This window comes from Schistocerca nitens, chromosome 9 (genome assembly GCF_023898315.1).
Source record: "Schistocerca nitens isolate TAMUIC-IGC-003100 chromosome 9, iqSchNite1.1, whole genome shotgun sequence".
In the NCBI taxonomy this organism is placed as follows: Eukaryota; Metazoa; Arthropoda; class Insecta; order Orthoptera; family Acrididae; genus Schistocerca; species Schistocerca nitens.
The window spans coordinates 412,451,904-412,471,857 of NC_064622.1; the positions used below are offsets into that span (position 1 = coordinate 412,451,904).

Consider the following 19,954-nt stretch of genomic DNA (forward strand, 5'->3'; position numbering starts at 1 on the left):
GCACCCGTGCGTCGCTGCGGTCCGGTCCCAGGTCGACGGGCACGTGCACCTTCCGCCGACCACTGGCGACAACATCCATGTACTGTGGAGACCTCACGCCCCACGTGTTGAGCAATTCGGCGGTACGTCCACCCGGCCTCCCGCATGCCCACTATACGCCCTCGCTCAACGTCCGTCAACTGCACATACGGTTCACGTCCACGCTGTCGCGGCATGCTACCAGTGTTAAAGACTGCGATGGAGCTCCGTATGCCACGGCAAACTGACTGACACTGACGGCAGCGGTGCACAAATGCTGCGCAGCTAGCGCCATTCAACGGCCAACACCGCGGTTCCTGGTGTGTCCGCTGTGCCGTGCGTGTGATCATTGCTTGTACAGCCCTCTCGCAGTGTCCGGAGCAAGTATGGTGGGTCTGACACACCGGTGTCAATGTGTTCTTTTTTCCATTTCCAGGAGTGTAGCTGTGGTTACAACTTTTTCCTCTACACACTGGACATTCTTCAAGTAGGTGCTTTCCACACACATCTTGACCACACCCTGCACCGATTTTTGTGCCTTTACACGCTGCTTGGCCCCATGGCATTCCAAGTTCCAGACATTTCCTCTTCTCACACTGGTTGCTAGCCTCCAACAAACTGCAGCTCCCCCCAAACAGCAGCCTGCAGTGACTACTTGGTTGTGCCTCGCCCTACCCAAACAAATGTGGCCAGTGCCCCACACAAGGCCCACCACCGATCCACACTTCTCACGTGTTAGACATAGTGGCCACTGGCAGTCGCTCAGGCGTTTGCGTTGTGTGTACTCCGTCCCACTGACCAGTACATCCAGGGTCAGTACACCGACAGACAATGCTGGCTGTCGCACAAATCCTCAGCCCCTGGTAACACAAAATGGGTTTGTCATCCAGTTCCGTAGTGACCACGGCGCCGATTTCCGGTACTTCTCCATACAGTAGACTCCCTTCTCCTGACTCCCATCGGTCAAACATGGCTGTTGCAGCAATGCCTGGCCCCCAGCAATACGTCGTAAGATTTCAACACACTTCCACAACAGTCCCAGTGTTGTCCTGCTAATGCTGTGTGGGTCAGTTCCTCATCTTGCTGCAAACTGTCCTGCTTTGTTGCGCCAATGCAGGAAATCTCTTTGTGGCACTGATGTTGGACACACTCTGCCAAACGTACCCGAGAGACTCTCGAGCAGTAAATCCGTTCAAGCGCGGCCAGCTGGGGCAGCGGGAAGAGGCGTATGTCGCAAAATACAATGTTGCAGCACAATCACTACACTAATTTTCTCTTCCCAATAGTCTGAGGAATGTGAACATAGTCTACTTGAATGGTAGGGTGAAGAGCTGGGTGCGGAAGTACACAGGCCAAAAAAAAAAGGCATTCCCCAAAAGAAACCAGAATTTTATCTGCAGAGGCCAGCACTACATTAATCAAAAAAGAAACACATTACGTTGTCGAAGCATTACCAAAAATACACAACGTATGAAGACATACCAAAATACGTTTACAACAAGAAGGATAATCCATAGAGCCAAGTGACCGCCTCAGTCACCAAAACTGGAAGTACACTCTTCTGACTCTCTTAAGTTCCCACAGTAACTGGCCAAAGTATGACGTCCAAAGAAAGCAGTTGATTAAAACCTAGCATAACAATTTAAGCAATAGAAACAGGACAAACACTTTCATGAAGTCTTAAACCGAAAAGTACCTAAAAATTAATAAAATGTCAGGAAACGTTAATAAAACTGGCTTATCTTAGCTAATATAATCAATATGTGGATTAACCCACGGGAAATACCCAGCAAAATTCTTGGCATTACAATTCTAAGCAGTTTAAAAAACACAAGACAAAGTTAATGTTAAGCTCCAAAAAATCCAACAGAATTAGTGAAATAACGATTTCCTACTTTAGGGAAACAGAAGGTATAGTTAGTCTGTTTTTCGAGCTCCAAAACACAGAATAGTCCTCAATTAATCCACATTCACTGGTGTCTACTGTAACTAAGAGCAAGACAGACACCTAATACAGTATCAGAGACAATCGTTGCAGCAATTGACGAAAATTGACAATGCAAATAAAGCTCGTCCAGGTGAGTGACAAGTGTCACAATTTGCATAAGGCAGAAACGGAAGCAAATGACCAGAAACGTGACCATGGTTATGGCAGCCGACGCATGCAATGGTGTTCGCAGCAGCAAGTAACTCAATCCATCCAACCTCTGCTTCTGATCGTGTTACCTCTGAATCACAGGGTCCTGGGTTCGACTCCCAGCTTGCTGCGGATTTTCTCAGGGACTGGGTGTTTGTGTTGTCCTCATCATTTCATCATCATTCGGGAAAGTGGCGATCCTATACAGTAAAAATATTGGGAATTTGCATGGTCGCTGATAACTGCGTCGTTGAGGGACCCACAGACCAAACATGATCATCATCCATTCAGCGTGCCTTCAGATTATCACATATTTTTGCAGAATTGAGTCCTGCCAACACGCCTGCTTCCTCTTGCAAATCTGCAGTTCCCAGTCACGCAGCCGGCCGCTGGTGGCCGAGCGGTTCTGGCGCTACAGTCTGGAACCGCGCGACCGGTACGGCGCAGGTTCGAATCCTGCCTCGGGCATGGATGTGTGTGTTGTCCTTAGGTTAGTTAGGTTTAAGTAGTTCTAAGTTCTAGGGGACTTATGACCTCAGCAGTTGAGTCCCATAGTGCTCAGAGCCATTTTTGAACCCAGTCACGCAGGCCTTGTGGCAGGCATTACTTTGCCCATCCGCTCAAGTCTGAAAGCCAAATCAGAATGACTTCCAACCCATGCGACGAGTCCTGCAAAAGGCTCATAGTTGGACTGGTAGTGCCTTCTCAAGGAATTCCACTGATGACATTTCTAGGGTAACTAACACAAGTGGAGAACCACTATCAGTACTAGCTGCAATAGCTCACTGCTGCTATTTGATTATATCTAATTTCGCTGGTTTCTCTCTACTTTCAATATCAGATAGGCTCCCTTCAACCTGATGGCCCATTCATGGACAGACGGGTGCATTTTAGCAGCACGAACTGGTGTGGCCAAACATTTGATGTACCAGCAGCGTAGGCGACTCTACTGCCATGGCCAAGTGGTTCACACATGCGCAGTATGCGTGCAATAGAGCTACCTGGTAGGTAGTTGCGCCTGCCTGCGGATGCCACCCAGCAGCCATGCCCAACTGGGTGCCACTGGAGAAGCTTATGGCAGACTATCTTTGCTGTCTGTAGACGGCATGTGGACGGATCAGATTGCATCACCTATCTGTACACCGAGGACCACTGACTCTTATTGGATATTCTTATGCCCAGCACCTTTAATGTCCTATTACGGGACCACACGACCATTGAGCTTTTGGGGTTCTCTCTCCTACCATCGGCACGTCTGCTGGCTGTTCTTCCTAGCTGTAGTGTCTGGTTACTTCAGTTACGCCATGATTTTTCGAAAACAGCAGCAGCAGCAGCTGGAAGACCTTTTCGGCTCCTAAAAGCATTGAGTTATTGGGGTTCCCTCTCGTCCCATGGGCTCGTCTGCTGGCTTTTCTCGTCCTAGCTGTAGTGTCTGTTTACTACAGATAGGCCACGATTTTTCGGAAACAGCAGCAGCAGTTGTAAGACTTTTTTGGCTCCTAAAACTTCTTAGAGGACATCAACGACATAAGGTAGACGCTAGAAACTCCGGGCGCCTACACTTAACAGATACACTTAAGAGTACACTCACATTTCGCAAAGGGAAAGAGTATTTCTGTTCCGGCATTTGCAACCAATGCACGCTGACAGAATCGCCCTTCATTCGAAGGTAGCTCGTTCGAAACCAAAAGTTGCTTTCAGTACCACTGTGGCATCGACCTACGAGGGGTGTAATCCCCTATCTTCTTTCTGACCTCTGAACTGACTTACCCAGACAGTTATATGAGGACCTGCAATTCAAAGTGAACTTCGGAACACGATGCAGAAACGAATTATTCACATTAGCAAAGTATTGCCGGAGATGAAATATGAGATAAACGAACACGATCGTCTAAGCACAGGATTCGTATCTTCAGGTTACACTTACTCACTTTTATTTTTCATTTTTTAACTGAAAATCTCCTTAAAACCAAAAAAAACTGAAAGTAATTTTGGAATTAAAATTTCTGAAACTAAAACTACAATGTGGTGATTTCTCAAAATGGTTTCCTGTATTTCTCACCGAGTTAATTTTGAATTATTCCGTATTCTGGAAGAACATAATGGAGCCATTTCCCCATTCCCTCGTGTCCGGAGTGTTTGTGCTTATGACCTTTTTCTAAGTCCTCAGGATTTTACTGTTTACATACAGCCTCTCACAAATTCCTTCATCTCACAGTAGCGCACGCTCCATAAATTTTGAATTATTTATTGGATGTGGTCCAATCTCAGTGTCCCCCTAAAATTTTTATCCTCTACAGTTCCCTCTAGTACCATGGAACCTACTGCCTGATGTTTCAACGGATGTCCCATCATCCTGTCTCTTCTTATTTACGGTGATTTCCATATGTCTTTTTCTTCTTCCATTCTTTACAGAATTTCTCCATTCTTCATCTCAATTTTCAACATACGTCTGAAGCATACCGTCTGAAACGCTTCGACTCTCTTTTTCTGATTGTTCGAGAGTCCATGATTCACTACCATACAATGCTATGCTCCAAGGTTAAGGCTAATGTTTGGAACTAGCAGACATACATAGATCACCAGTTTCCACTCTGCCTGCACTAATCAGCTTTTTATTTCCTCCTAGCTTCGTCTGTCATGGGATATTTTGCTTCCATGGCAGCACAGTTCCTTGTCTTCTTCGCTACCCCCAATTTTGATGTTAAGATTATCGGTAATGCTATTTCAGCTACACCTAATTACATTCTCCTCCGCCTCACTTTTAGTCCATATTCTGTCCTCAGCAGACGGTTCATTTCATGCACTATGTCCTGCAATGCTTGCCGCGTAGATATCACGATCAAATACAGAGCTGCAAGGTACTGGCCAAAGATGGGGAGACAGGATAAGATACACACAGTAACTAATGTACCGATATAGACGACACATTAAAAGTTGGCGTTTGGATACATGGCAAGGTGAGTGGGATGTACGTAATAAGGGACGAAGTATGCATGACCTCCTCCATGCCATAAGGTTCGGTTGAGAATGAAACATATCGAACGCAGCCGCGATATGGTACATTCCTCAACCGGACCGGACCTTATCCCACGCCCTTAAACCGCGTGGGTCTAAGACGGACACCTTCGTGCAGATGCGGGGAAGAAGGTTCTCCAGAACACAATGTCTTCTTCTGTGGGCAGTACTGAGCAACAGACGTACGCTGCACTTAGACTATATAGAAACAGACACACATATCCATACAGCAAAAAGAGACGAAGAGCAATGACCATAAATAAATGTATTGACAAACGGTATTTCAAAAACAGCACGTGAAGAATACCTACGGGCACGAATTAACAGGCAGGCCTATATGTAACGTAACACCAGTCTCGATAGGGTGTACAGCGACACTCACAGTGAAAGCGAAAATAGTGACACTGAAGAGCAACAGGATGGGGAAGACGAGATGTAACAGTAAATAACCGTAATGATCTTGCGATATAGCCAAGGAAGCACCAGATCTTGTACATCGATAACCACGCAATGCTAATGCATACGATTAGAAGTATTATTTTTCTGTTTCTATAGTACTAAACAAACTTTTTTGTTGTGATTGGCGGTCAAAAGCATTCTGAGGTATTCACCGCCAGTCACAATCGGTGATGGCACTAACGGATGTCTCCTCTATTCTATCATCGTTTTATACTCTTCTTAAAACAACAAAATTTTACTTATATTTCAACGTTAAATTACTGTAATTTTAGAAAGATATTATTCTTTATAAAATGTTGTAAATAAAAACAAAACAAAAAACTACAAAGAAGATGACAAACAAAAATTGTAATGTATACGACATGTTTTAAAACAACAGATAACAGGTCTATAATTTTGCAACAAATAAATAAATAATTAAATAATGCTTTCTTGCTTTCACTGGCGATAACAATGTCTTCAGCGAATCTTATCATTCATATTATTTCACCTAGAATTTTAACCCTACAATTGAACGTTTCTTAAATTCCGTCATTCTTTCTTCCATGTATACATTGAAGAATTTAGATGAAAGCCTAATACACCACCTCTATCTGTCTATCTCCTCCTATCCACACCCTTGTCTCTTAATCACCTCCTCCCACTATCTTTGTCCAGTTCCTCCATTCCCCATATCTGACCATATCTCCCCCCCCCCTCCCTCCTCCTGACCATATTTCCTCACCATCTCTCTTTCCATCTCACGCCTCCCCGCTTTAATTTCTACCTGTCTATTAGCCCTCTATACCTTCCACCTGCCTTATGCGTCCAGATTTCCTCTCCTATCAGTCTATTTCCTCTAGCCGGCCGGAGTGGCCGAGCGGATCTAGGCGCTACAGTCTGGAACCGCGCGACCTCTACGGTCGCAGGTTCGAATCCTGCCTCGGGCATGGAAGTGTGTGATATTCTTAGGTTGGTTAGGTTTAAGTAGTTCTAAGTTCTAGGGGACTGATGACCTCAGAAGTTTAGTCCCATAGTGCTCAGAGCCATTTGAGCCATTTTCGTCTATTTCCTCCTCCATCTCGCTTTGTCCATCTCCTCCTCCATCCGTCTCATCCTGTCCCCAGCTACTCTCAGTGGCACGTGTAGCCCCTGCCATACAGTTCAAAGAAGCAGGCCAATTTTACTCCCACAACATGCCTGTCATGCGGGGCAGGATGTATCGGGGGCTTGAAAATTTGCTCCTGACATATGAAGGGCTTATTTCTATAGTGGTACAAGTCCATTTTTGTTCATTCTGAGATACAGAAAGTCCTAAAGTTAAATGAGCGCTTAAATGTCTGCAGTTGAGATACCAGAAATACTCAAGTATACATATTTGAATATTTATTGTATCTCAACTGCAGATGTTTCAGCGTTCATTTAACTTTAGGACTCTGTACCTCAGAATGAACAAAAATGGACTTGTACCACTACTGAAATAAGCCCTTCAAATAGGCCGCATTGCAAAGGAAGTCGATACAACAGGCCGATACGATTCTGACACAACACCCCTTCATGCAGGGAGTGGGAAATAAACATGTATTTGCCCATGTCTCTGCTCCTATTGGGGATGGGAAATTATATGAACGCCATAGAGCTGATACGCCTGAAGCCTGTTGTTTTTGTACCAAATTTGGTTGAAATCGATCCAGGGCTTTTGGAGGAGTTACCAGACCAACGTATAAGAGATTATCTATGCTTTCCTACAGCTTTCTTCTATTTTTCTCAGGATTTCGAACGTCTTGCAACGTTTTACCTTGCTGAACGCTTTTTCTGGGTCAACGAAGCCTACGAATGTAACTTGATTTTATTACGTCTTGCTTCCATTACCAATTGCAGCCTCAGAACTGCCTCTGTTGCCTTTACCTTCCCGAAAGGCAAATTGATGGTTATCTAACAGAGCCTCAGTTTTCTTTTCCATAGGACATTGGTTACAAAATATCGCAGAAGTCATGTGCAAGTTTTGGTTTTCGTCGTGGACAAAATAGTATCCATAATCCAGTACAAAGCGACATTTATCGTTATGAAATCTGGTGTGACACTTACGTAGTCATCGAGACGTAGTGAACACATCCTGTATCCTCCTATCAACAACAACAAGAGAGAATGGCCACTCCAACACCCCTCCCTCCCTCCATACCCAATGAGAAGAAACTATTTGAGTAATGCAGTGTGTAGATATCAATATTGCCGAAGTGCATAACCAGGATCTGGGCGTGGAAACGAGAATGGGTGTGGAGGGGGGGGGGGAGGGGGGTATTTTTGGCATTCGTAGTAGTTTCACGGTGAATGACGAAATACTTTTGAGATTCCATGACTAATGGTTTTGGATATATTTGCTACTTTTTGTACTGTCAACATTGCAGCACAGTCAGCAATCGTGATAATCTAATATATAAGAAACTATTAGACTCGATTGCGGTAATGAAACCAACGTTTACCTAGGTTTCAGCCCAAATACTTCAGCCTTCTTCAGAAGATATACCTGAATCTATAATTTGTCTAAGAGGGCAGGGTCTAGAAATTCAGTCTGTTTTAGTTTTATTTCTAGAGTTTGCCCTGTCAGACACATTACAGATTCAGGTATATCTTCTGAAGAAGCCTCAATTATTTGGGCTGAAACCTAGGTAAAGGTTGGTTTCATTACTGCAATCAAGGCTGATAGTTTCTTGTATATTATATTTGCTACTATTCGATATCCATTAGATTTGTCAGTTTTATTAAAAGTGGTAGAAGTAAATACACTTATTTTCAGTCGTACAGTAGCTATTTTGTCTCCTGGTTAGTAGTTTCATGTACCGTCGCCCTTCTAATCATTCATATATACCTTATATACATTGCACTGAAACTTGTACTTCTGTAACACGGGTTGCTGTGTAAGTAACAATGAGCTAAAAATGTGTGACATAGCCTGAAATCAGTAGTCTGGAGAAGATAAAGCAGATACCGACAGACAGGAAATAAGCGTATTTTAGAGAAACAATGATCGCGGATCACTCATTACTAACAAGTTTGTCCAGTTTTGGTAAAAGTAAAGCTTTCATCAACATGAAGGTTGGTTTCAACACAGCGGTTCTTTCCTAGACATGGCCCTGTTAGTGGTGGTATGCCGGCGCATTCCTTCGATCTTATAAATGTCTTATTCAGATAGTTATAAGTGGGATTACTACACTACTGGCCATTAAAATTGCTACACCACGAACATGACGTGCTACAGATGCGAAATTTAACCGACAGGAAGAAGATGCTGTGATATGCAAATGATTAGCTTTTCAGAGCATTCACACAAGCTTGGCGCCGATGGCGACACCTACAACCGGCTGGCATGAGGAAAGTTTCCAACCGATTTCTCATACACAAACAGCAGTTGACCGGCGTTGCCTCATGAAACTTTCTTGTGATGCCTCCTGTAAGGAGGAGAAATGCGTACCATCACGTTTCCGACTTTCATCAAGGTCGGATTGTAGCCTATCGCGATTGCGGTTTATCGTATCGCAACATTGCTGCTCGCGTTGCTCGAGATCCAATGACCGTTAGCAGAATATGGAATCAGTGGGTTCAGGAGGGTAATACGAAACACCGTGCCGGATCCCAACGGCCTCGTATCACTAGCAGTCGAGATGAGAGGCATCTTATCCGCATGGCTGTAACGGATCGTGCAGTCCTGTCTCGATCCCTAACAGATGGGGACGTTTGCAAGACAACAAACATCTGCACGAACAATTCGACGACGTTTGCAGCAGCATGGACTATCAGCTCGGAGACCATGGCTGCGGTTACCCTTGACGCTGCATCACAGACAGGAGCTTCTGCGATGGTGTACTCAACGACGAACCTGGGTGCACGAATGGCAAAACGTCATTATTTCGGATGAATCCAGGTTCTGTTTACAGCATCTTGATGGTAGCTCCGTGTTTCGCGGCATCGCGGTGAACGCACATTGGAAGCGTGTATTCTTCATCGCCATACTGGCCTATCAAAAAAGTGGTTCAAATGGCTCTGAGCACTATTGGACTTAACATCTGAGGTCATCAGTCTCCTAGAACTTAGAACTACTTAAACCTAACTAACCTAAGGACATCACACATACCCATGCCCGAGGCAGGATTCGAACCTGCGACTGTAGCGGTCGCGCGGTTCCAGCCTGTAGCACCTAGAACCGCTCGGTTACACTGGTTGGCTACTGGCGTATCATCCGGCGTGATGGTGTGGGGTGCCGTTGGTTACACGACTCGGTCACCTGTTGTTCGCATAGACTGCACTTGGAACAGTGGACGTTACATTTCAGATGTGTTACGACCCATTGGTCTACCCTTCATTCGATCCCTGCGAAACCCTACATTTCAGCAGGATAATGCAAGAGCGCATGTTGCAGGTCCTGTACGGGCGTTTCTGGATACAGAAAATGTTCGACTGCTGCCCTGGCCAGCACATTCTCCAGACCTCTCACCAATTTAAAACGTCTGGTCAATGGCGGCCGAGCAACTGGCTCGTCACAATACGATCACTACCCTTGATGAACTGTGGTATCGTGTTGAAGCTGCATGGTCAGCTGTACCCGTACACGCCCTCCAAGCTCTGTTTGACTCAATGCCGAGGCGTATCAAGGCCGTTATTACGGCCAGAAGTGGTTGTTCTGGGTTCTGATTTCTCAGGATCTATGTACCCAAATTGCGTAAAAATGTAATCACATGTCAGTTCTAGTGTAATATATTGGTCCAAGGAATACCCGTTTATCATCTGCTTTTATTCTTGGTGTAGCAATTTTAATGGTCAGTAGTGTATTTAATGTGGCCTTCGAACCGTGACGCAAATTGGAATTTTGACTGTTAGTGGATGACTGTTGAAGGGAAAGAGTTGATAAGTGACAGATGAAAATCACGGACTGGACCGGGCGTACTAAACTGTTATATGTGTGTTGGGGGAGGGAGAAGGGGGAGTGGGAGGGGGCAGGATTTGAGTTCGGTTTGTGAAGACATTGTAGGAGGGAAGAGGTGTGCCCACCCTGCCCCCCTCCCAAGCGATCTGCTGGGGAACCTCGTGTCGTTGTGTGTTCCACACAGGAAAAACTGGGAACAATACTGGAGGGGAGCTGTTGAGCACCTGAGGCCAGGAAGTCGGGCCGTGACCTGTTGGGGTGGTGTTGCAGGAACATCTTCGACCGGCAGGACAGCCTGCGCTCCGACTACATGAGCGACCGCGAGAGCCGCTACGGCATCGTGCAGCAAGCCTCCATCGAGAGCACGGACTCGCGCCTCTGCTACCTCACCTCCTCTGAGGTAAGTCTGCTCCTCCGTCTGCCGTCTGCGGGCACGCAGCTCTGATCGCCGACACCGGTAAGTACGCCTGCGAGCCTCAGCCAACGGACACCTCACAGGTAGTTCACACTTCAGTGTGCTCCGACACGCCTCAAGTACGGAAGGTGTGTAGGTTCCGTCAAGAAACGTTCTGAAAGGTGCTAGGCTTCGATGTGATGCTTATAGTACGATTTAAATTGCGAGCCATTTGGCGTTTAGGATCAGAAGTCGCGACGTTATCCTGACCTTGCGGTCGTAAGTATTTCAAAATTGTCATGTTTCAAAACCACCAAGAGCTGGTGATAAAATAATTCCTTATCTACCAACAATTTCGGTAGTCTGTTATCTTCAGGTATCATACAATTATTTACTTCAGCCTTGCTGGCAACATTATGAATGTGACGTCAAATAAAAGCCAGTGACGCTGAATGTTTTTTATTTCATGTGATGTCACAGTAGGAAGGCTATTGTAAATAATTTTAACCACATAAAGATGATCAAAAGATCGGAACCGACGGTTGATTAAAATTAATGTATCCGCATCTCTTGGCTGTTTCAAAACAACATTTTTTTTCAAAATATCTTTAAAGTCTCTATTTTCCAACGCTATCGCGGAAAATCTGAAATCCGCGTATGGTACCGATCTTTATAGTATCTCTAAGCGTTTGAAAAATCTGCCCATGATTTATTTAGTGCCGAAGGTATGGTAATTTTTCTGAATGTAATATACTATTTCCCCCCACGAAACAGTATTAAATTTATCATGTCATATCATGAAAACTACTGAACTCGTTGAACTTTTTTTTTTTCGTTGAATCCCAAAATACTTTGCTCAGCAACGGATCTTTTCAAAGTTTCATTTCGTTTTGTGTTTGCTTTTTATAAATTCCGGAAAACTGCTAGTTTTCGCAGTTGTCTCAATATATAACTCGTAAGAAGTTTGATGAAGATCAAAGTCTGTATCTCCTACAAAAATCACTTAAAATTTATGAAATTTACGTACGTGTACAAGTATGTAAAAAATCAGCTCTTAATTTCAATTAAGACCGGAGTAATGGTTAGTGTTTTTCCTGGACATAGGTGAAATTTTCACGCCAAGAAAAATGTTCTGCTTGAGAGTTGCCAGACACAATGCTTCGTGTAGCCAAATTGGCAACGCAGTCTGGCCGACAATGCCAGTACAGTTCCCGTTAGTGTATGAGTGATGGGGCAGCTCCAGCTCACTCTCTGTCCAATGCTAACTAACTTCAATAGGAGTACAGCTGCAGGTCAATGCGTCAAATGGAGTCGCTAAAACTTTGCAATATTTCTTTTCAGTATCGCCTCGTCATCCATGGCCAATGATGTTTTATTGTGTAGGGAGGACACGTATTGTGTTTTGTGAAGACAGAGAAGCCGTTGTAATACATACATGATGATTCAGATGCCTCTACAGCTATCGTTTTATGCAATTCACAGTGCCACATCTGGCCTTCATAAACCACGCGCGAGATTTTCATATAATCTCACTCGCTACGCGCAAATTATTAGTCCTATAGAAAAAATTAACGGGACCTAGTTTGTACGAAATTTAATGTCGTTAAATTTTGTATTGGGATACGTTTCCGCTAGAGACCTTAGTTTTCGAGCTAACCTGTCAGGATTTTTAGTATACAGTTCACGACACTCCCTGCTATCACTGTAGAAATATATGCTACTGCACCAGTTATTTAACCGTATTCCATTTATCGTCTGCATTGACTGCCCTTATTAAACCGCGGTCGAAGTTGAGCACTTTCAATTTGAAAAACTGACATTTGTGTAAATTTTACCTATCAGTTTTGTAAGATTGAACGGTATAAAATGAATAGTTACAATGTTGTATTCGTAAGGGGTTCTGACTACAAAACTACTGTACTTGTGAGGAATAAGTTCGCATAGAATCGTCAACATAATTAGCTTTAGCGCAATATTTACACAAGTCGTGTTTCTTTCACCAACCTCACAGACACATTTAAATTAATAATGTTAGAAATAGCCGACTATGCTAGTTGGTGTTATAGCTCAATTAATAGCCAGCAAAAAAGGTCGAATAATTCGAGCAGCGTTAGGAGAGAGTGCCACGAACAACTTACTGGAAATCCCGGCTCGGGGGGTGGAGGTGCGTTTGAAGATAATTTTTGTACGTTTTACTAGAGTAACTCGAAAACCGTGGCCTCCAGCGAAAACGTATCACAGTACAAAATTTAACTTCGTTAACTTCAATGTTCCTACTCATTATTTTCTGTACGACTAATAGTTTGCACGTAGCGAACGATAGATTACGAAAATCTCTCGCGTGGTTTATGAAGGCCAACCAAAAAATTGCGGGTTGCATAAAATGATAGCGTTAGGGCACCTTAACCGCATTGTAAGTATCTGGACAGTTTTTAATAGAAAAGTGGGATCCATCGAACCTAATGATACATGGACAGTGGTTCCAGAGAATCGATACATAAATTTTACCTTTCACATACGACAGTTCGGTAGTTGTAAATTATCTTTGACAAGGATTGTCTCTGCTTATCACGCCCCCATTTCACGTCATTTACGTCGCTCTCCGACGTCCGTCCTGCCAGTTGGCAAGACGCGGCGGGAAGGAAAATGTTTCATAAACTACGATCACACAAGCCGGAAGATTCACCAACAAATATGACAGCCAGTCGTGAAAGCTTTAACTGTGTGACTCTGTCAGCTGCGATTCCGAGACCGAAGACGCGCAGAATTATTCGCTAAGCTCTACCTTATCGCATCCAGAGAGAACTGCTGCGAGTGGGAGAAATAAGCTCTTCCCAGCACACAGACTTCATCGGGGAAAGAGGCAGTTTCGTGAAACTTCCATAGTGACGGGTTGTTTTCTATAACGACTACAAAATCCGCATCAGTTCTCAGTAACAACATTCTGGATGTATCAAAAATACAAACGACTCCTATGAAGGTAGAAACCATTGATCGCTCTGTGAAGAGAACACAGAAAAGGAAAGGGACTTTCTTTGATTGTCACTTGCACATACCGTTACGCGTTGGCCGTCATTCCAGTATCAAACAAGCCTCTCATATCCATCACAGCTCTGGTAGTATTCATGTCCTGTAGAAAGCGCCAGTATGAAAGAAGCGACATACGAAAGTGACGAACGAATAGACATTTTGTAAATGTGCCCTATTGTCATTTCCAATATTGGTACTTACTGATACAAAATCTGTACTACTTCACAAAAGCAGCGTTCAGTGACAGTGTTTATCACTTTCTTCGCTTCAGACCAATAAAAAAATTTAATTTTCGAGGAATCACAATTAACTAGGAAGTTTTTCGCGCACTTTGCAAAGCACTAAAAAGCCCCACAGCGCAATACGACATTCACTGGCTACTACTGGGCTGTACATAATATTACGGTTGCCAGACTGTAACGTTGACATTGGCTGAACACCAAGCATAAACGTTTCGAAATCCTCCAAAGCATCTGATTCAAAATTAGGGAGCCCGGAGATTAGGAGGAGTTTAGTAGAGGCTTAGTTCTGTTCATGCGTCGTACTCTATAGATGACAAATTTATCAAAACCATCGCTATACGGTGTGAAAGTAGTAAATGTTAGTCTCTCCTAATTGCCACGTTTATCGATTTCAGTAGCTCGGTCAGGAGGAAACAGTAGCGATAAACTTGGTGTTTTCACATGTTGTCTACTCTAAACGAGTAAAGCGCTCGTGCCAGTTACTGCAACAAAATCTTTGGAGTTGCTACTTTGTGCCTTCGGGAGTACGCTAGACTCACTTGTTTCGGCATTTCCTTGCAAACACTGAGGTCATCAGGGACAAAGCAAAACCTCGACTTGGGGAAAGAAATTATCACCGCCATTTCTAAGGATCCATTCCAGCATTTGTCTTAAGCTACTCAGGACACCATAAATCCTGTGCCGGGATTTGAACTGACGCCCTCCGAAGTGGCGTCAAATCAAAGACTTGCACCCGGCGAACGGTCTACCCGACGGGAGGCCCTAGTCACACGACATTTATTTATAACTGGCGTCCTCCCAGATACGAGTCCAATATACTACCACCTCGCTAGGCAGTTTGTGGTTCATATGTACTCGCGTCAACGTGTTAATACCTTGGTCGGAAGTTCCCACGGCGGTCGATGTCATTATATGCATAGGAAAAGCAGCTCCCCTGTTAAAAAATATTTGCATAGTTTCAGCGACAGCATTCGGTGCAGTGTCCTCAGAGAGGGCCTCCAAAAGCATAAACTCCGATGTCCTTAAATGTCCAGGAAGTCTAATCACGTGTTACCTGCTCCACTGATAGGTATCGATATGTGCAAATAACGAGTAACCAGGGGAAGGTGCAGGAATATGTTGCAGTGTGTTTAAATATTAAGGAATTACGGGAATTTGTGTAAAAGTCATTACATAACAGTAGACATTGGTCTTTTAAAATGTTCTGCAAGTACAGAAAGAGTATGAGCTTCCTTAATGGTCAAATTATACCGTTCAACGTGAAGTGACAAACAGTGATTCTCTGCTTACAGTGTAAAAGATTTGAACAGTTAACAGATCATGCACTACAGATTTCAGCTGCTCATCTTTGGATGACGAACAGTCTTCTCTTGCAGTATCGCAGACGAAAAGCAAGTTAATAACCAGCTGATAAGTACCGGTATTTTAAGTAATTCAATATTTATTCAACTCTAGATAAAACGACTGATCGTTGTTTGTGCAAGTTTGTTGAAAGTAAAATTCATACTGATAAAACGGATAAAAATACTCAATGTGATATTATCAGCTAGCAGACGCTCAGCCTTTAGAGTCTTCATATAAATTCATGCTGAACATGAAGATGACATTCGGGAACTTAATCCAGTCCTGAAAGGCTAGTATAATGTACTTGTGTGTTTGTGTGTGTGTGTCTGTGTGTGTGTGTAATAGTACAAGAATATTCCAAGAATATGGAGTTTCATTGTATTTTTGCTATTTTTGAACTGAGTCTCAAATTGCGAGAACGGTACGTGTAGTATGATGCAGCAAATGATTATTACCTGCAGGAACTGCGTCAATTTATTTCAGCAGTTTTCTTCAGACAAAATGCTATCTCCACAAAGTGGCATCTATCAAGTAAGTAAAAATTACTACATTTTTGACCTACACTTCTCGTTTGTGTAGTTAGTACATAAAGTCGTCCTCGTGACAAAACTGATTTGTCAACAGTGAAACGTAAGTAGTTGAAATCTGCGTACAACAGATTACCTTCGTCTGTTGCTTCGGAAATAATATATTCTTTTGTCGACGAGAAACTGAAGAAATTCAAAGTAAATCTCTTTTCTTATTGGTACTTGGATATATATTGCTTCATCTTCCCTCGCCCTCATTCGAGAGGGATCGTTACATCGTCTTTATCCTTTTCGTCTTCCTGCACCGGAGCGAAACAAATTCCCTTATTTCCAGTTCAACGGAACGTTGTCACCGCTGGGTGCCATCGACTTGCCTGCCATCTTGTGGGAGGCTGAGGAACTAGTTCGACATGTACCGCTGCAAGCAACGCTGAGTTTTGCCGCGCGACGTTCTGAGAATACTCGCCGCTCCCGTTCGTTAACTTCGCAGCAAATAATGGCATTCTGTAATGCACTCGCAAATTAAAAAGAAATAGGTTTTAGGATATCATTTCAAGCATGTAAAATTCAGCTAAAGGCGTCGAGATAAAAACGAAAACATTCTTACTGTAATCACTGTAGTATCCTCGCTTACATAAGAAGGAGGTTAAAATAAGACTTTTTATCTCTTAAATTAAACATTGTCGGTGCATCGAATGTGGAACTAGCTTTATTGTTTTTGGAGTGTTTCCAAAATGAAGTAATTTCCCAAAATGTAGTGCAATAAAAGGGAAAGAAGCAAGTAAGTCAAGCGGAAAAGATGCAATAATTCTATGATAATGTGGTCAAAATGAATACAGTGATAGTACTCACATCACGTATGTTTAGGTGACTGAAGAATTTCACAGCCCCAGGACGTAAAAAAACTTAATCAGGTTTTCCAATTCTTTATATTTTAGCGTAGAAACTAGAAGGAGTTCTACAGTAAAGAACGGAATTGTTTAAGCTAGATTACAGCGAAAGTGGGTAACTGCAAAGCTATTGTGCACTAGACAAAAAAGGAATTCTGACGTTAAACATAATGTTATTAGAAGATATGGATAGTTCAAACAATCCTTCCATTGGTTGACATTATCATGGTGTCTTTATGATGACAGTTTGCAGTCCTCCGTGATAAGTCCTTTCATATTTCAGCATACGGCAGTGGCTGCATTCACATGATATGTTCTTAATAAACGGAGTTTCTAGAGGGTATTTTGCAGCACATTTTGAGTCCAACAGTTTTCCAGTTCCTGATTAAGAATGATCACAGTCAAAGGAGATCGCTTACATTTCGTTGCTTCGATCATTTCCATGAAATCTTCAAGTGTTCCATCGCTTTGCGCTCCATAACAGAACAATTTTATCGTGCTCTAAGTACGAATGAGCACGCACAGAAAATGTGATTTTTATCTTCTTCAAGCTACTAATTTGATTGAAAGTTACGTAATGGATGGAGGGGAAGCAGATACTCACTCAAGGGAGGAATGATGAAGTGAAAAAGAAATGACCTCACTTTATTTGAGCTCTTTTTCACAATGCATTCAGAAAAAAAACATAAAAGAAGGATTCGACCGTTACAAGAACGCAGATACTGGACGTATACATTGAAAGTTGCCGCTTAAATTAACGTCTTTGCTTGCTACTTTTGGCAGGGATATATTTTTTGCATTGTCTGTACAAATAACTACCTTCTTTTGTTACCGGGGGGAAGAGACTGCATCAGAATTCTGTTTGGTCTACCCTCGCGTGGTCGGTTGTTGTCTGCTTCTTTCCCTTCAAATATTGACGTAGCTGGTTGTCTCCCCTTAAATCAAAACTTCGAATGCTAACAGCTCTGAACTTGCCTGTTTGTTTTTTCTTTCTTCCAGTTTTAGTCTTTCAACAGATGCGTTGATCATCAGATCGAACAGTACAGTAATTCAATTTCTAACGAAGTTATCTACCTGTTTTTTCCGCTGGCGTTTCATATTACTTCATAATGTGGATGGATAGTGGTTGTTATTTATGAGACTTTTTTTATTCTCTTAGTATAGTCATTTACGATGTTTACATGCAACTAAATTACTTCTTTCTGTATGTACGGATTGCATTTCTGAGTGTTCGTTGTTGTCACTTTTTGCAACTGATATGGTGGCAGGCAAATAAAAAAAAGTAAATAAAATTAGAAAGCTATCTTATGCTTCTTATATCCTACGAGGTTTCGCACGGAACATTTGGCATTTCGACGTAAAGAAACTTATTACATTCCCTATAGTCCGTAAGAAATAGGTAAATAAGAGCGTACTTTAAGCGAATGATGCACCACAGATTGTAAACACCTAAAGGATATTATAGTCACCAAGATACGTTGCTGACTGAACAGAAGTTTTATTATCTACCAGCTTCAGTCACACAAAACTTCACCAGGTACCAAGAATAACATAGGAAATGAAAGTAAATATATTTGGAGCAAAAGTTAGAGTTGTCATTTTCTGAAGCTCGTGTTCTCGTTTTTGACTCTTTCTATAGCTAACGGAAGCCTATGGGTCATACTTCACTTCTTGGTAGTGGGAAGTGCATATGAAATGTGAAGCGATTTGTAACCCTGACTGAAATACATGGTGACAGTTATTGAACTACACTCCTGGAAATGGAAAAAAGAACACATTGACACCGGTGTGTCAGACCCACCATACCTGCTCCGGACACTGCGAGAGGGCTCTACAAGCAATGATCACACGCACGGCACAGCGGACACACCAGGAACCGCGGTGTTGGCCGTCGAATGGCGCTAGCTGCGCAGCATTTGTGCACCGCCGCCGTCAGTGTCAGCCAGTTTGCCGTGGCATACGGAGCTCGAACGCAGTCTTTAACACTGGTAGCATGCCGCGACAGCGTGGACGTGAACCGTATGTGCAGTTGACGGACTTTGAGCGAGGGCGTATAGTGGGCATGCGGGAGGCCGGGTGGACGTACAGCCGAATTGCTCAACACGTGGGGCGTGAGGTCTCCACAGTACATCGATGTTGTCGCCAGTGGTCGGCGGAAGGTGCACGTGCCCGTCGACCTGGGACCGGACCGCAGCGACGCACGGATGCATGCCAAGACCGTAGGATCCTACGCAGTGCCGTAGGGGACCGCACCGCCACTTCCCAGCAAATTAGGGACACTGTTGCTCCTGGGGTATCGGCGAGGACCATTCGCAACCGTCTTCATGAAGCTGGGCTACGGTCCCGCACACCGTTAGGCCGTCTTCCGCTCACGCCCCAACATCGTGCAGCCCGCCTCCAGTGGTGTCGCGACAGGCGTGAATGGAGGGACGAATGGAGACGTGTCGTCTTCAGCGATGAGAGTCGCTTCTGCCTTGGTGCCAATGATGGTCGTATGCGTGTTTGGCGCCGTGCAGGTGAGCGCCACAATCAGGACTGCATACGACCGAGGCACACAGGGCCAACACCCAGCATCATGGTGTGGGGAGCGATCTCCTACACTGGCCGTACACCACTGGTGATCGTCGAGGGGACACTGAATAGTGCACGGTACCTGCAAACCGTCATCGAACCCATCGTTCTACCATTCCTAGACCGGCAAGGGAACTTGCTGTTCCAACAGGACAATGCACGTCCGCATGTATCCCGTGCCACCCAACGTGCTCTAGAAGGTGTAAGTCAACTACCCTGGCCAGCAAGATCTCCGGATCTGTCCCCCATTGAGCATGTTTGGGACTGGTGAAGCGTCGTCTCACGCGGTCTGCACGTGCAGCACGAACGCTGGTCCAACTGAGGCGCCAGGTGGAAATGGCATGGCAAGCCGTTCCACAGGACTACATCCAGCATCTCTACGATCGTCTCCATGGGAGAATAGCAGCCTGCATTGCTGCGAAAG

At 43.9% G+C, this 19,954-nt stretch overlaps 1 protein-coding gene across 1 annotated transcript in view; it reads left to right on the top strand.

Annotated features, from left to right (window-relative positions):
- The window catches only part of LOC126204281 (protein still life, isoform SIF type 1-like), a 534,865-nt gene that overhangs the window by 242,589 nt on the left and 272,322 nt on the right, over window positions 1-19,954 (top strand). Inside the window, exon 10 of the mRNA XM_049938668.1 lies at window positions 10,803-10,932. Within this exon, the coding sequence (XP_049794625.1) occupies window positions 10,803-10,932 (130 nt within the window). The remainder of the gene's footprint in view (window positions 1-10,802; window positions 10,933-19,954) is intronic.